The sequence below is a fragment of the Balaenoptera ricei genome, chromosome 20, assembly GCF_028023285.1.
Source record: "Balaenoptera ricei isolate mBalRic1 chromosome 20, mBalRic1.hap2, whole genome shotgun sequence".
NCBI classification, from domain to species: Eukaryota; Metazoa; Chordata; class Mammalia; order Artiodactyla; family Balaenopteridae; genus Balaenoptera; species Balaenoptera ricei.
The window spans coordinates 47239089-47255054 of record NC_082658.1 but is presented as its reverse complement, the minus strand read 5'-3'; the positions used below and the strand labels follow the sequence as shown (position 1 = coordinate 47255054).

At 48.9% G+C, this 15966-nt stretch overlaps 1 protein-coding gene across 2 annotated transcripts in view; it reads left to right on the top strand.

Moving 5' to 3' along the window:
• Nucleotides 1–466: 466 nt before the first annotated feature.
• NOS2 (nitric oxide synthase 2) overlaps nt 467–15966 on the top strand; it is a 55894-nt gene continuing 40394 nt past the window's right edge. The window contains exons 1-5 of one of the 2 annotated variants that reach the window (XM_059908953.1): nt 467–632; nt 4960–5132; nt 12000–12084; nt 12866–12988; nt 14042–14190. In XM_059908953.1, the coding sequence (XP_059764936.1) occupies nt 5023–5132; nt 12000–12084; nt 12866–12988; nt 14042–14190 (467 nt within the window). In that variant the 5' untranslated portion in view covers nt 467–632; nt 4960–5022. The remainder of the gene's footprint in view (nt 633–4959; nt 5133–11999; nt 12085–12865; nt 12989–14041; nt 14191–15966) is intronic. The other variant, XM_059908952.1, reaches the window with a different exon arrangement.

Sequence of the window (15966 nt, the reverse complement as noted above, 5' to 3'; positions counted from 1 at the left end):
CACCACCTGCCTGTGTGATCTTGGACAAGTCATTTAACTTGGCGCTGAACCTCAATTTCCCACCTATAAAATGGGGCTAGTAATAATATTCACCTCACAGCCTGTTGTGTGGATTAAACAGTCGCTGTATACAAGCACCTTGCTTAGTAAGCGTTCTCCCTGATCATTGTTTCTGTAGAAAGAGCTTCAAAGTTGCTAATTCCCACTGGCCAACTGGACTGAACCATCTCTACAACATGGTGTAGAGACAGATCAACTTTATTTGATGGAAAATCAGTCCCAGGATGATGAGGCTGAGAAATTCCAGGGCTGGTTGCTATCGGCGTGGTGCCCATGATGCGCTGGAAAGGTAGAGGGGAGGATATTTCTCCACAGCAGCCTTGGAACCTCCATCTGCACCCTCCTGGGGGCCCGCGTGTCCTCTGACTGCCCTTCAAGGTGCTCTTTGATTTCTCCTCTGCAGTATTCACCTGCCACATCCATCATCAACAGAGGCCCAGGAATGTGGCCTGTTGGGTAAGCTGGGCCAAAGGTGAGGCAGACCCAGAAAGCACAGGACAAGCAGAGACGGAAATCCCTGACAACCTCCAGGATGGGGACCAGCCCTAGATCCTGCAGACTAGAGCTCTGGGGTAAGCATCACTGTTTGTGCCAGATCAGCGACTGCCTGCTGTGTGACTGTGGGCAATCTCTTAACCTCTCTGTGTGTCACCATCCTTACTGCTATTCTTACTCCCCTTTTTGCTATTTGCTAATTAAGAGAGTATTGGGATAGTGGTGATGGTTACACACAACATTGTGAATATAATAAAAACCACTGCAGTGTACACTTTAAAATAGTTAAAATGGTGAATTTTATGTTATATCCATTTTATCCTAATAAGAAAATAAATAAATGAGTGTAATGTTACAGAGAGAAAGAGAATTGGGAATTTAAAAGCAAATGTTTGTAGTAGAGTGCTGACCTGTGTGAAGAAGGGAACTTTGGAAGTCAGGTCATGTCACCTGCTTGCTCTTTGTCAAAAAGTAAATTTTTCCTCTCTGACCCATAGCAGGGACCAAAATTCTTGTGTGTCTGCCTTTTTGCTCCATAGCTCAAAGCGTGTTCTTGTATCGCATTTACTCACTTTATCTTGGCCACTGTTTCTTTTTTTTTTTTGAATTTTATTTTATTTTATTTTTATACAGCAGGTTCTTATTAGTTTTCCATTTTATACATATTAGTGTATATATGTCAATCCCAATCTCCCAATTCATCCCACCACCACCGCCCCCCACCCCGCTCTCCCCCCTTGGTGTCCATTATGTGAAAAGTCAGGCCCAGAGATGAGAGGTGACTTTTCTGAGGTCACACAGCAGCTCAGTATCAGAGCTGTCACTAGAACCCAGGACCTCTCAGGCTAAATTGCAGCCACATCGTCAAAGCCTGTTACTCAGGTTGGACAGTCACTGCTGACCCAAACCCTGCCATGAGCCAAGAACATCATGCTTGGTAGATGCTGGATTAGAGGTGAGATGGCAACCTTGAAGCTCAGGCTAGTAACCTGAGCAGAATGCAGAGGAACAGGAAAAGGAAACAAATGGTTTCGGAGCCCTAACTCTGGGCCAGCTACCCTGAGGGCCCTTGACTGGCACCACTCATGATTCATTCATGATTCATTCAGCTTATGCTTCTCCAGTGCCCACTCTGTGCCGGTCAGTAGGTGTTGGGGATATTGGGTGATGGGGACAGCACGGTCCCTTACTCCCAAGGGCTTGTGATTTGGTAGGGAGACAGTCAGGAGATCTGGGTTCCTGCCTGGCTCTGCCACAGATTCACCTGAGACTCCAGATGCCTTGGTTTCCATACCTGTCCAGAGAGGGAGGAATCAAAGAAGACAGTGGACACACAGGCAGCTGGCTGGTTATAAGCATGACACACCTCAGGGGGTCATGTAAAGGGAGGCCCCTTGCAGAGGTAAGCTGACAACAAGATAATGAGTACATAGGGACACTCTCCGGGGACTGCATTTGGAAGCGGTCCTCTTCATCAGGGTGGGAGCATCTAAGAGAGTGAGCCAGGGCACCATCCTCAAATGAAGGGCAAGACACATCCTGGGATTCCACTGCCCATGCATCCAAAGCCCAACTGTCATATGTCTGATTGATTAAATAACTAAATAACTGCATTTTCTGAAGCAAAACCAACCAGGTGTTCTGAGGCCAAGCAGATGGGATTCTAGAGGAGTCCATGAATGCCAAGTAGTAGTACCCATCTCACAGGATTGGTGGAGGAGTTAAAGGAGTTAATACATGTATTTGCTGCAGGTATAGTCAGAATATGTGGAAGCAGTTACAGGGAATAGGGTTAGAGTGAGGCAAACTCCTAGTCATCCCTCAAAACCCTGCCCTGGTGTCTTCTCCCCTGTGAACCTTCCCTGAGCAATGCAGTTTCAGCTTCTTCAGGATGCCACCCCTCCAACACTGCGTGTACCACTCGATACAATAATTATCCATTCTTTTCTCTAAGCTTTGTACTTCCTGAACCCAGGGACTCTGCATCTCTCCTCAAGCAGTATTAGTTTCCCTGAACTGAACTGGCTAAAGCCTAAATGAAGAATGGCTTTGACATATTGCAACTCATCACAGTCTACTCCTATTTTTCATTCATTCATTCACTCACTCAACAGAGATCTTTGAGCTCCTCTTTATGTCTTTATTCAGTTTTTTCTATCTTAGGCAAATTCAATTGATTATAATTCTGCATTTAATTTGGAAAATGAGGGAAGGAAATGAATGGATTGTGACAGCGATGTGTTAGGATGGTGAGATCAAGGGTGGGTTTTTTCCCCTGCATTTTTGACTCTTACCTAACATAGCTGTTATTTTACTTTTATAATGGAACAATTCATCCCATATAGGAATACTGTATTCGAGGCACTATAATAAATGGAATTATAAGAAAGGATAAAGAAATTAAAATGCAATTTCTGTTATAAGAAAGGATTTTTTTTCCCCTGTAGAAAATAACTCTACCTGCCATGCTCCCCTGGTTTACTCAGAGCTGAAGTGTGAGACATTAGTGACACCAACATCTGAGAGGTCTCTCTGTGCCAAGGGCTTTCCTTCCCTTCCACAAACCTCAAGCTGAATGATTCAGGGACCTGTTGGGAACACTACATGACCCAGCATCACTGGCCTTCTGTAACCTGGGCATTTTCCAGTGTGTTCGATATTGTCAATATTTCTCAGCTTCCTGAACTTCTGCCATGAACTGGAAAATTGAGAGTCTGCACAGAAATTAACCAGAGCACTCTCTACTGAGGGAAAAAAAAAAATCCCCCCGAGTCTGAAAGTGAAGCAACATGGTTTAGCTAAATAAAACCTGGCTCCACGATGACTCCTTTATTGGACCCACCATCCTGCTGGTGAGCCACTGCCTTGGACCCTGGACCAGGAAGTGGTGCATTTACTGAGGATGCACCACACGGAGTGATGTAACAGCAGGATCAAGTCACTCATAGGTCAGGATTCCCAGTCATAAATTAGCTAATTGTACACCCAGCTGGGGACACTCCCTTCGGAAACCAAAAAAAGAGACTTTTATGCAAAAACGGCTCCCTGGATGCCATGGGTTGGGTATAAATACTTCCTAGCTGCGGTATAATCATAACTTGGCAGCGAGTTGAAGACTGAGGCTCTCTGGCCCCAGGGAATTCAGCATTGCTGGTTTAAAACCTCTCAGCCACCGTTAGTGAGGGAACTGGGCAGTTATAGACGGTTCCGAAGTTCTCAAGGTGAAGGTCCCCCCACGTTTGCTTGTCGGTACCCTGCAGAGGCAGCACAGCCAGCTGCAAGGTGAGTTGTCTTCATTTCTGGGGAAGCTGCTGTTTTGAGAGGGTTTTGCTTCTTCCTGTTTGGGAAGGCTCAGAAAACTGTGGGACTTTTCTTCCTACAGAGATAAATTGGTAGAAAATCTAAGAAACACCAATATGAGGTTTGGCCATTTGAACAGGGCATCTTGTTCAGATTTTTTTTTTCTGCAAAATTTGCTGTAGTTGCTACATTTCAAGGCAAAACTTTTTGGAGAGTGGGGAGTAATCTACTGAGAATTCTATTTTTATATCGATGATACTGTCCAGTCCTTATAACATGCACCTTTTCCCTCCCAAATAAATTTTGTTAAGATAACTGTTATTAAGCCCCTTTTATGGAAGAAGAAATGCGTCTTTTAAATAACTTGACCCAGGTCATGTAACTAGTAAAGCTAGGATTTGAACCCAGATTTGGGAGGCCCTAAGATTCTTACATGGGCCACAACATCACCACACTGCCTCCCAACACAAAGCCTTTTTCCATGGAGGAGGCATGCTGGGGACAAGCCCAGACCAGTCCTGGGCCTCCACTTACATCTTCTTTTTTGGTCTTTTTTTTTTTAAAAGGAGATGATCTCAAATATTGAGAATTAAGTGCATTTTTCCCCACAAATAATTATGCCTCCCCCATAATAAAAAAGGAGCAGATGACAGCATTGACAACAACTGCAAAATCTGAAAAGATTTAAGGCAGCTATGACTTGAATGCTTTCCCCAGTGACAGGTGCTGATTAGATCCTGCAGGGACAGGCAGAGGTGCCCATACTTCAATGACCTGCAGGCTCCTCCCCACCTTGCCTCGGGTCAGCAATGAAGTTTTCCCAGTCAGGTCCCATTCAGGAGGCTCACAGGGTTTGTACTTTGTCCTCATTAGGCTACGTGTTTTTCCTTTAGGTAGTTATGTGGCTCTGTAGAATTAAAGTCCATAGGATCCCCACATGCCACACCAAAATAGGAGCAGAGGTTTCAAAGCCCTGATGAAGTGGCTGCTCAAGACTTACATTAGCCTCTGTACTGATTCTGCAGTAAACTAACCACATTGAGAAGGCCCAGTTCTGTATACTGTTCCTCAACCTCCCATCTCGGTCTCTTTCTCCTTCCTCAGCCCACAGAGAAGAACCTCTGAGTTTAAATCCAGAGAAGAGACGTGCTTTGCAAAACCGCAGAGATGGCCTGTCCCTGGCAGTTTCTATTCAAGGCCAAATCCTATAAGTTTGACTTGACTGAGGAAATAGACATCAACAACAATGTGGAGAAAGCCCACCAGCCTCTCTCCAGGTAAGCTTTTCCCTGCTGCCACCTTCTGCTGGTCTCCTCTGGGTTTCCATTCCCTGCTCTGCCAACTCAGAATTCCTCTCTGCTCCTGGCTTCTCACAGGAGGTCTGTTCTCGCTGGATGCTTCTTGGATGTCCCTATTGGAATTGGATGCAGCCACTGTTTATTGGGCACCTCACTGCACCTGACACTATGTGAAGAAGGAAGGGCCATGGCACAGTCCTGTGGGGAGAATATAGGAAGGGGATATGGAATACCTGACTTGAGAATGGAAGGCAGTAGAGCCCAGTGGTTAGGACCGGGGTGGTATCCTGGCCAACGTCCCTTTTTTTTTTTTTTAAAGATTTTTTTTTTGATGTGGACCATTTTTTTTTTAAAGTCTTTATTGAATTTGTTTATTGCTTCTGTTTTACGTTTTGGTTTTTTTGGCCGTGAGGCATGTGGGATCTTAACTCCCCAACCAGGGATCAAACCTGCACATTGGACCATCAGGGAAGTCCCTCAACGTCCCCTCTGATTCACCAGTGCACATGCCTCACTGGTGGTTAGATATTCTGAATATCAACCTGGTGAAGGGTGCCAGGAAGTTAGAAAAACTGTACCCAAGCCCTGTGCTGGGCCTCACTCATTGGCTCTGAGCTGTCTCTCACTGGCTCTGTGACCTAGGGCAGGTGAACCTCTCTGAGCCTCAGATGTTCTCATCTGCGGTCTGGGGAACCAATGCGACCCATCTTGTAGCATTTTGAGGATGAAATGAGAGTGGGCATGTAGAGCAATTAGCAGTGTGCCCATACAGAGTAGGTGCTCAATAAACACAAGGTTTATTGTAACCAAACACTCACTCTGGGCCAGGGCCATCTAGGGCACTTCACAGGTTTTACTGCTCAACTGACCTTCACTGGGGCTCTGTGAAGTACAAGTTATTGTCTCATTTTACAGTTAAGGAAACAGAAGCTTTAAGTAAGAGTGGTGTGACTTCCCCCAAAGTCACCTGACTGGTAATTACAGAGTTGGAATTTCTTCCACCCCCTTGCACTTTGTAGGAGAAGTAGGGGCTTGAATGCAAAGCAGGGGATTTGGATTTTCTCTGCTTGGCCACGGGGAGCCGTTGTAGATTCTTGAGCAAGATTGTCCAGGTATAGCGTGTGGGTTGAACTAGAGGAGAGAACGTTTGTAACCAGGCGGTCTGGGCTGTGGTGGCCAAGGTGGCCAAGAGACCAAGAGATGAGAACACAGGGTTGGATGGCCTCTAGATGCCCTCCCGGCACTGCAGACTCAAATGCTGCAGACTGACAGCAGTTTCATCGCTCCTTCTGGGGTCTCTGGAGGGCCTGAACCCCAGGAATCTGCTTTGACTCTTCTTGGTCATCCCTTCCTTCTCTTCACCTCATGACTGCAGGCCCGGCCGACTGACCTCCCCCAGCTGCAGCCCCCACGCTGGTTCTGACCTCTCTCACCCCAACTTGACTTCTAGCAGGTCATGCTCCTGCTCTAGAGTCTGCAGTGGCTCCCCATTGCCTGTCACCACACTGAGGCTTGACTGCAGGGTTCTGTATGATCACCCTTCCCAGACAGATGGTCCATCCCACCTGCCCAGCCCAGCCTTCCTCTGTTTCCCAGTGTCTGTACACGGCCCAGTCCTCCTTTGATTCATCCAGACCCAATCCATCCCCTACCTTTCAAGATCATCCTGAATCCCCCTCCTCCCCTAACCCTTACAGGGTGGCCTACAGCCTTCAGCCTTGAATTCTAGACCCTCTACTAGCACTGTCTTGTGTTTTGGGACCATTCAGGACACCTGAGCTGTAGGTTCACCTGAGGCAAACTAGCTGACTTACCCCAGATTTTTAAGCTGGGCTGGGCTGGCAGAAGTGCTCAAATCAGATATTCGAGGTGACTGAGAGAAAATATCACACATCAATTTATTTAACAGTCCTCCCAACAATCAGTGAGGAAGGAACTTTTGTTATCCTCCTACTGTAGCAATGAGGATGCTGAAGGCTAGAAAGTTTAAGTAATTTTTGAGATCTCACAGTTAGCAAATGACAGAGCCAGGAGTCAAACCCGGGCAGCCTGACTGATGACCACTATACTGGCTGCCCTGCTTTTAGTCCTAGGCATGTTCCAGCCCATTAACAATGATTTGCTGAGGGCCACTCCTCTGGCACTGTGCTGGGGGTCATGGGGCTGTCGGTGAAGCCCTTCTGTTTATCAATTAAGTAAATAATAAATTGATTCACTTATTCATTGCATAAAAAGCAGCTAAAAAGAACAGATAATGTTTATAAAGTTCTTATTACTGGGTCAGTAATGGGGCAGGAACTGTTATTAGCCTTATTTTACAAGGTTGAGTGACTTACTCGAGGTTGACATCTGGAAAGTGGTAGAGCTGAGGTTTGAACCAAGTCTAAACTCATAACCTCTCCACTCTGTGGACTCTCTCTGAGGGCCTGCTGTGTGCTGGGCTGAGAAAGGCACAGAGAAAAGAGACCCAGGTCCCTCTGTCAGGGAGGGAATGGGGAAACGATACCTTCCTCACTAGTTTGGGGAGGAATACACAGAAATCGGGATGTTAAAGAGCCTTATAAATTGGGTGAGGGTGGGGTGGGACAGAGAGGTAGACAGGAGGTTACAGGAGAATTCGGGGGCACTGGGATCTATTCTGGGGATACTGGAGGGGGCCTGGCCTGGCTGTAGTGTGTGTAGGGGGGGGGGAGCGGGGGTGGGGAGAGGGCTTTAGCAAGGAGGTAGGCCCAGCTGGACTGCACCCACAGTGGGATGGGGGCGGGGGAGGATGTTACTGGAAGAGGAAGCAGCAGCACAAAGGGGATTTTATCCTGAAAGCAGCGGGAGCCAATTAATATGTTTTGATCTTGAAAAGTAATTTTAAAATCCGTTCAGGTGTAATAAGACCAAGAACTTTAGATGGGAGTAATGGTTCCATATTTTGTGTAAACAAATGATTAGGAAGTGAACATGGGGCATGTGTCTGTGTTTTAGAGACAAAGGCAAATGTTGGGAACAGCTAGGTGAAGGTAAATGGAATTTGGGACAAAGTCAAGCTGGGTTGCAGTTGGCTCAGAATAAATATGTACCCTCTTTCATTCCACGTTAATTTGGGTTTAGGATTAAATATGCTGGAGGATGTGCAGGAGGGCTCCTTGTACTCTGGGGTCAGGGCTGCTGCCCTGTCCCGGTCTGGACCCTGGGAGTTATCCTGCTCCCAGTGTAAGAAGCAACGTACAGATGGAGCAAGGTCAGTGGCCCTGTGCCTTCCAAGTAATAAGGACCAGGAGCCTGAAGGGACCTGAGGGGGCTCCTGGTCCAACTGCCCAGCCACCCGGTCTCCCACTGAAAGTCACCCCCCCAGCTGCGACCTTCTTTGGGGCTTCTTTCCTGGGATTGCACTGAACATGCAGGAAAGAAATAGCACTTCCTAGGGCATCCCTGTAAGGTGAGAGAGCTTGGGCTGTGGCCCTGGGGCTGCTGTGTGGTCTTAAGCAAGATCCTTGACTTCTCTGGACCTCTGTCTGGCTTCCTTCTCGGTCAAGTGGGAATAACAATATCGAAGTGCCTTCTTGACTGGATTTAGTAAGGGATAGATGAAATGACAGGAAAGCTTGCTTCGTAAACTATAAAGCACTGTACAGTGGGAGTTATTATTATGATCATTACTGTTTTTTCATGGGGAATAACAAACCCAAGGCCGGCCATACCTGCCCCTGGGTCTCAGCCCAGAGAAAGTCCAGTGGCATCCAGAAGGCAGACTTCCCTGCGGACGCCAGCTGGAGCGGAGGCGCGGGACGCGGCGGCCGCCTGCGGAGCGGACGCTCTGGCCCGGGTCCAGGCTCGGGGTGAAGCCACTTCTCCCGCTCGCTCCGCCCCGGGGAGGGGGCTGCTTGGTCCGGCGGCGATAAAGGGGCCGCGCGGCAGGGCGCAGGGCGCCCTCCGAGCTGCGCCCACGCCGGGGCCATGCGCGAGGGGCTGGGCGCGGCGTGCGAGGCTGCCCGGCCCCGACTCTGCCGGCTCCTTCGCAGGATCCTCCGGCCGCAGCCAGCCTGCGGCCCCCGCCGAGCCAGGTACTGCGCCCGGCCGGGATTCGCCCTGGGAGGGAGGCGGGCGGCACCGCGCGGGGCCCCGACTCGAACCCCGGCGCGCACTGCCCCTCTCTGAGCCTCGGGTTTCCGGGGAAAATATGAGGATTGGAATGTTCGCTCTGTAGGATTCCGATGAGGATTTACTTAAAGGGTTTTCCTGGTTTAGAACGCTTTAGGGGTTGCAACTCAGTAGCCACAAAGACCCAGAGAAGCCCCACAGGCACCCCTAAGAGGCGTCTGTACGGGCTGGAGTAGGAACTGTGGATGTTTCAGCACTTGGGAGCTTTCTGGATTTTTCAGCCCTGGGGCTGCAACACCCTTTAGGATAGATAGGGTTAAGAGAGCAAAGAGGTTCTTGTTTTACAAATAAGATCCATTTTCCAGAGCGCCTCCCTGCCCCCCGACCCTTGGTGTATGGAGAGGTGGGAGCATGTGCAGGAGTGGGAACAGCGGGGGAATCAGTCCCCGGACGAGCCGCGGACTGCAGAGCTGACCTCAGCGTCCTCTCCCTCAAGCGCTTGTGGACAGTGCTGGGTCTGAGCAAGAGCCACGCTCCAGCTCTCCTTTTGATGGCAGGTCCTTAAGGGTCCCTGTTGCCGTGAAGGACCAAGCAGGACCAAGCACAACTGTGGGTTTAGCCAAATTGCACGTGTCTGGATGGATGACGCAATAATTTGGCAATAAGTATCCAGAACCTTAATATGCTCACCGGGCTTCTGGGCACCCTATCTTCCAGCAGCTAACCCAAAGAAATCACTAGGGGAGAGAGGACTGTGTGCATAGCTTTCTATTCATTTTTTTCAAATTTAAAAATATTTCCCAATTATGAAAGGAATTCATGGTCACTGAAAAAAAGTTGGAAAATGCAGACAAGGATAAAGAAAATTCAAAACATCTGTGATCTTATCAATTAATGCTAGTCACTGTTAATATCTGCTAGCATTTCCCCTAGGTGTTTTTCTATGCTTTTGTACACACACACACACACACACACACACACACACGCACAGAGCCGGCATCAGACCACGTATACGGTTTGAGGCATTATTTATAATAGTGGAGAAACTGGACACAATCTAAATATCCAGCCCTAAGCGGTGGGGCCAGGCTCACTATGGTCCGTCTGTAGAGTGGATTTTTAGGTAGCTTTTTAATATCTGGGAGCAGTAGTTATGCTAAGTGAACAAAGACATTGTTTCTCAATCTAAAAGTTACTGTGGACTGGTAAGCTTCTCAAATTCTCCAGTTCTATGGCCAGAAGTAAATGAGAGGAAACATGAATAAGAATGGTGGGGCTTGGGGGTGAGGGGTGATGGTAAAAGCTTGAGAAGGGCAGTAGAGCATTGCCTCCCTGAGGACCCCAGCCTCAAAGCATCTTCCCCTTTAGGCAGCCCCATGATGACTGCTCAGCCATGGCTTACCTGTTCTGAATGTCCAGATGACCCTATATTGGCTTTTTTCTGGTGGGGCACACCAGACCAGACCAGTTGGGTGATGATGGCCAGTCCCATGGAGGGTGCTTTACAGGGCCACTGAATCACTTGATTCAGATAGAAGTTACTTTCTGATACATAGTTACTTTCTCTTAAAGGGACACTATCTCTTTATAGTTATAAATCATATAATGCAACTATATAATGTATGTAGTTTATTATATAATGCGAATATAAATGGTCATTACTTTTTCCAATAACAAAAGCAACACACACTCATTTGTTATTTTCCGACATCACAGGTGTGTGTAAGGTGGAAAATGAGCGACCTTTGTAGTACTCTCTAACTGCCTTTCCCTTTGGATGTGTATACACCCCAGAAAATACTGCAAAGAACATGGGACACAGGATGCTTTCTTACTGAGATGCCCCAGGAGGAGGCACGTGTGGGGTGTGACTCTTGGATGGATGCTCACGTGTCTTCCGTTCTCCGTAGCATTTACTGGGAGAGCGAACCTGAAATCCCAAACCAGAACCAATGGTTTCTGAATGACTTCAGACTATTAGGGCTTCTTCTTCTTCAAAGGATAGGCTGGATTCTTTTAAATCTGTTGTTGTGAAGCAAATAGACCAATATATTTTTAAAAAACGTTCTTCTCTTCCAGAAATACTGAGATATTTAGGCATGACGTGAGGTCTCAGACTTGCTTTAAAATGAGAGTGCGGGCTGGGAGAGTAACGTTGAAATAAAATTGACGGTGGGTTGATAATTGTTCAATTGGGTTGAATCTGGGTGAAAGGCTCATGGGGGTTTATTACACTCTTCTCTCTAATTGTGTATGTTTAACATTTTCCACAATAAAAATTTAGAATAAATAGATAAACCAAGATAAATCAAGTGCTTTAAATAAAAAAGCGTTAAGTCCCAAAGAGGGAGTGGCTGGTGGACAGTACTGCTGGCCTGCGAGGACAGGGTTGAAGGAGCCATCCTCTGCCAGCTCAGCCTTATACCATGTTTGTACTCGGCTTTGGAAGGGGGCATCTTCGCAGAGCTTCTGTGGGTCACCCTTTGGGCCGTTCACTTTGGTTCGGCTCCCCTCGTGACTTTTTGGCTTTGTAGGGGGCAGGCAAGGGAAGAAGAGGAGGAGGGAGGGTGGTGATGGTGCAGAGACTGGATGGGCCAGCTGCCTCCCTCACCACGTTGACTGGAAACGCTGACGTTCACTCCCACCCTCTAGACCTCACCCCCCCCTCCCTCAATGAGGGGCTGGCAGAGGGAACTCTGAGATCCCTCTCTGCCTTCAGATACTCTGTCTCATGATAGCTGTTTCCTTTTGCAGTCCAGTGACACAGGATGACCCCAAATGTCACAGCCTTGGCAAGCACCGGAATGAGTCTTCCCAGCCCCTCACGGGGACAGCAAAGGTCAGTGAGTCACTCGGATGTGGGAAGCCCCTTCCCCGCTCGCCCAGGCACAGCAGCCTGGTGGAAGCTGGGGTCTGGGGCAGGGAGTAGAGACCCGGGGACACAGGTGGGGACAAGGAAGAGCTTTGGGAGAGCGGGATGAACCATGGTGATCGGGAGTGGTGGCCCCCCAGGTGCGCAGGCACCTGGGTGACTTGCCTGTGTGGGCTGGCAGGCCTGGGGGAGGGCAGACTACTCATGGAGCCAGAGTAAGATGCTCAGAAATAATCCCGAACTCAGCAGCTGAGCCTCCAGCCCCAGCCCCAGCCCCAGCCCCTAGCCCACTGGTTCCACCTTCCCTAAGTGCTTTGGCCCTTAGTGTTCCAGAGAGGTGGGCAGAGAACCGGCTTTCATATTCTTAAATGCCTTCATGGAAGGCAGTGATACGTTCTCCCTGTCCTGATTTCTGTTCTCAGGAGTAGTGGCTGTGACAGTAATCTCTGTCACTTCTAACCTTAGTCCCTCATGTTGCGGTTCCCCTGAGGGAGCATTTGGCAGGCTCTTGGATGAGGAGAGAAGCCTGGCCAGTGGCCCAGGCACCTGGAGCTCTTAGCAGGCGCTGGCCCAGGTGGCCAGGCTGCCGGAAAGGGAGGAGGGATGTGGACCAACACTGGGACCTGTGTACCCACCCACAGCTCCTCACCCACCCAGAGCCCAAGCAGGGCCTAGGGCCTGGGAGAGACCCATGGAGTCCTGGGGTTGGAGGCATTTGGAAATCCCTGGTTTTTTTGCTCCCTCTTAGCAGTCTCCAGAATCCCTGGTCAAGCCGGCTGCACCCCCATCGGCCTGCCCACGGCATGTGAGGATCAAAAACTGGGGCAGTGGGATGACTTTCCAAGACACACTTCACCACAAAGCCAAAAGGGTGAGAAGTCTGGGGCTTCTGGGAGAACCACTTTCGTCCCAAGTCAGCGAAGCCATCAAGGCCCTTAATGGATCAAACAGATGTCCCCTTGGGCAAACCAGACAGGCATCAGCTTGGGCAAAGGGTACTGGGAACAGAGACGCTTGTTTCTCACAAATTACAGTAGGAAGTATATGATGCTGACTCCCTGTTAACTCCCCAATGGATGATGGATAATCCAGAAGGTGAGATAAACAATTACAGGAACAAATTAATTCTTTCTCAGAGAGACAGATTTTAGCATTGCATTCGGGAGAATTTTCTAACAGAACTGTCCAAAGCTGGACTGAACTATCCAGTCCAGTCCCGTAGTGAGCTCCCTATCACTAGAAGGATTCAAGTGCTATTTGATAGGGAGGTTGGAAAGGGGTTCAAGCATCCAGTGAGTAGTTGGACTAAGTGTCCTTTAAAGCTCCTTATTATCTTCTAAGTTTCTTATTCTAACTTTAGAATGTATTCTGTGATTGTAAAGTGGGAAAGAATTGAAAATTTCAAGGCCATGAAAGCAGGGTCATTTCCCACACCTTCCAGAAATGACCACTGTTAACCTTTGGGTGTATTTTCTTTCAGTATTTTTTCTGTGCCATCCCCTGACTTTGGGATTTGCACCTTCTCAATTCATTTTGGCTGAACAGCAATAGTTTGTCCCCAGGAGTCATATCAGCCTCTTTAAATGAGAAGGTAGTTGAGATCTTCCCAGGGATCGAGCTGCTGACTTTGCTCTGGGTCTGGGGCTGGCTGGGGGGCAGGGCCAGAGACTGAGCCCAGGGTGGTGGGAGCAGCCCCAGCCCATAGCCACTGGGGTTCAGCCAGTAGAGGAGAGGAGATATGAGTCGGGGGAAGGCCTGGTGGACCCCAAGGAGGAGGTGCCACAGAGGTGGAGAGGGGTGGCAGGGAGCTGGAGCAGCCAGAGTGGAAGGAGGTGGCCAGGGCAGCTGGCCCTGGAGGAGGATGGCCATCAATGCCTGCGCTGAGGGGCCAGGCAGCCAGCCTCACCGCCACCTCTCTTTCCAGGATTTCGCTTGCAAGTCCAGGTCTTGCCTGGGAGCCATCGTGAACCCCAAAAGTTTGACCATAGGACCCAGGGACAAGCCTACCCTCCCAGAAGAGCTTCTACCTCAAGCTATTGAATTTGTCAACCAGTATTACGGCTCCTTCAAAGAGTAAGTCTTGCTTCCTGCAGCATCGCTGCCTCCCCATCCCCTGAGCTCTCCTGTCTCCTGCCCTTTCCCTCGGACCCCAGACCCCTTTCCTTCCCAGGTTTGCAATGGACCGAGGGCTAAAACATAGTTTTTCAGGGAAAAGACCCTGGATAGGTTCTCAAAACCATAAGACAAAGAGGCATGGCAGTAATGGTTGAAAGTGCGGGTCGGGTAACTAAACGTTTGAGTTTGAATCCTGTTCCACCAGTAACTGGTCCTGTATCCTTGGGAAATCTATTTACCCTCTGTGTGCCTCAACTTCCTCACAGGTCAAAGCAGGGTCATGATAAAACCTGGCTCATAAGATTGTTGCGAGGATTAAATAAATTTAGAACAGCGTCCTGGCACAAAGTAATGAGTTGATATACAAAACCTTTTACTATGAAGTGTTTGAGATAGAAAGAACCTCAGAGACCACCTAGCCAAGCCCTCCACCTCCAAGTGTGAGCCGGGAAGCCCAGCGACAGCTAGAGTTCAGTCCCAGCTAGAATTCAGGCCACCTGACTTGGAGAGATCTCTTTGCACTGTACTCTGTGGGGATCTATATTGCTGAGTTTCATAAAATATATGGCTATTAATTTAGGTCCTTTTATATCTTTAAAATAAAAATGCCCAAAGGGATTGTAAGATAGAATGGCCAAGGGAATGGATTTGCTGTTTTATGGGCTGGGAGGGGAGTCTGGCTTTTATGGTGCAGCCCCACGTGGCACTTTACTGCACGAAGTGAACCACAGAAGTAACCTGGGACACCCCCTCCCCATGGCAGAAAGAGTGGCTCCTGGTGATGCCACGTCCCCTCTGCTCTGACCTGCAGTGTCTGAGCTGGAAGGGGCCTTGAGTCTATGAAGGAGACCCTTAACTTCTGGGGCTGTGATCCTCTACCCTGGCTGCACAGTGGTCGCTGTTAAGGGCTTTGCAAAATACTGGTGCCAGGGTCCCCTGGGCTGGGGGCATCAGCTTCTCGGGAAGTGTGGAGGGAGCGGATACTCATGTTCTTTAAAAGCTCCCAAGGCAATTCTAATGTACGACGGGACTGAGAACCCTGTCAGGGGTTTGCTGCTCTGTGTGCTGTATAAATAGAACCTCTGCAGAAGTGCTTTGTCACTAGGAGGTCCAAGGTCCTTAGGCTTTCAACTCGGTTGTTGACTTACGAGCTTTTCAGGGTCAAGGAATTTTCTTGATGGGCTTCACTGGACCACTATATTGAAGCTGACATTTACTGAGCGCTAGGTATGTTCTGGGCTCTGCCTTATGTAAGGCTCGCCATGACTCTATGGGACTGGTACCATTATTATCCTCCCCACACTGTACAGACGAGGAAACCAAAGCCTGTGGAGGAGATGTATGTAACTTGCTCAAAGTCACACGTTCTGAAGTCCCAGAGCTGGGATTTGAGCCCAAGCAGTTTGGCGCAGAGCCCCTGCTTTAAACCTCAATGTTCTAGCATCCAGCTCTTTGACTTTGAAGGTTCTGACTCCCTGCTGGACCTGGGGGTTCCTGCTGCTGTTTGGAAGGCAACTGGGTGGGTGTTAGCCCCAGGAAGCTACAGGGCTGCTCTTGCTGGCTGTTCAAAACCCATTTACTTTTCACAGAGGGAAAAAGTTCCACTTTTCACAGTCACAAATCCATGGCTTGGACCCCCCAAGTGATCCTGGGGGTGTGAGTGACAGATGGCAGCCCATCCCCACAATTACACTAGCAGCCAAAGGCACGGACAGCTGGGCCGGTTCAGTCTTT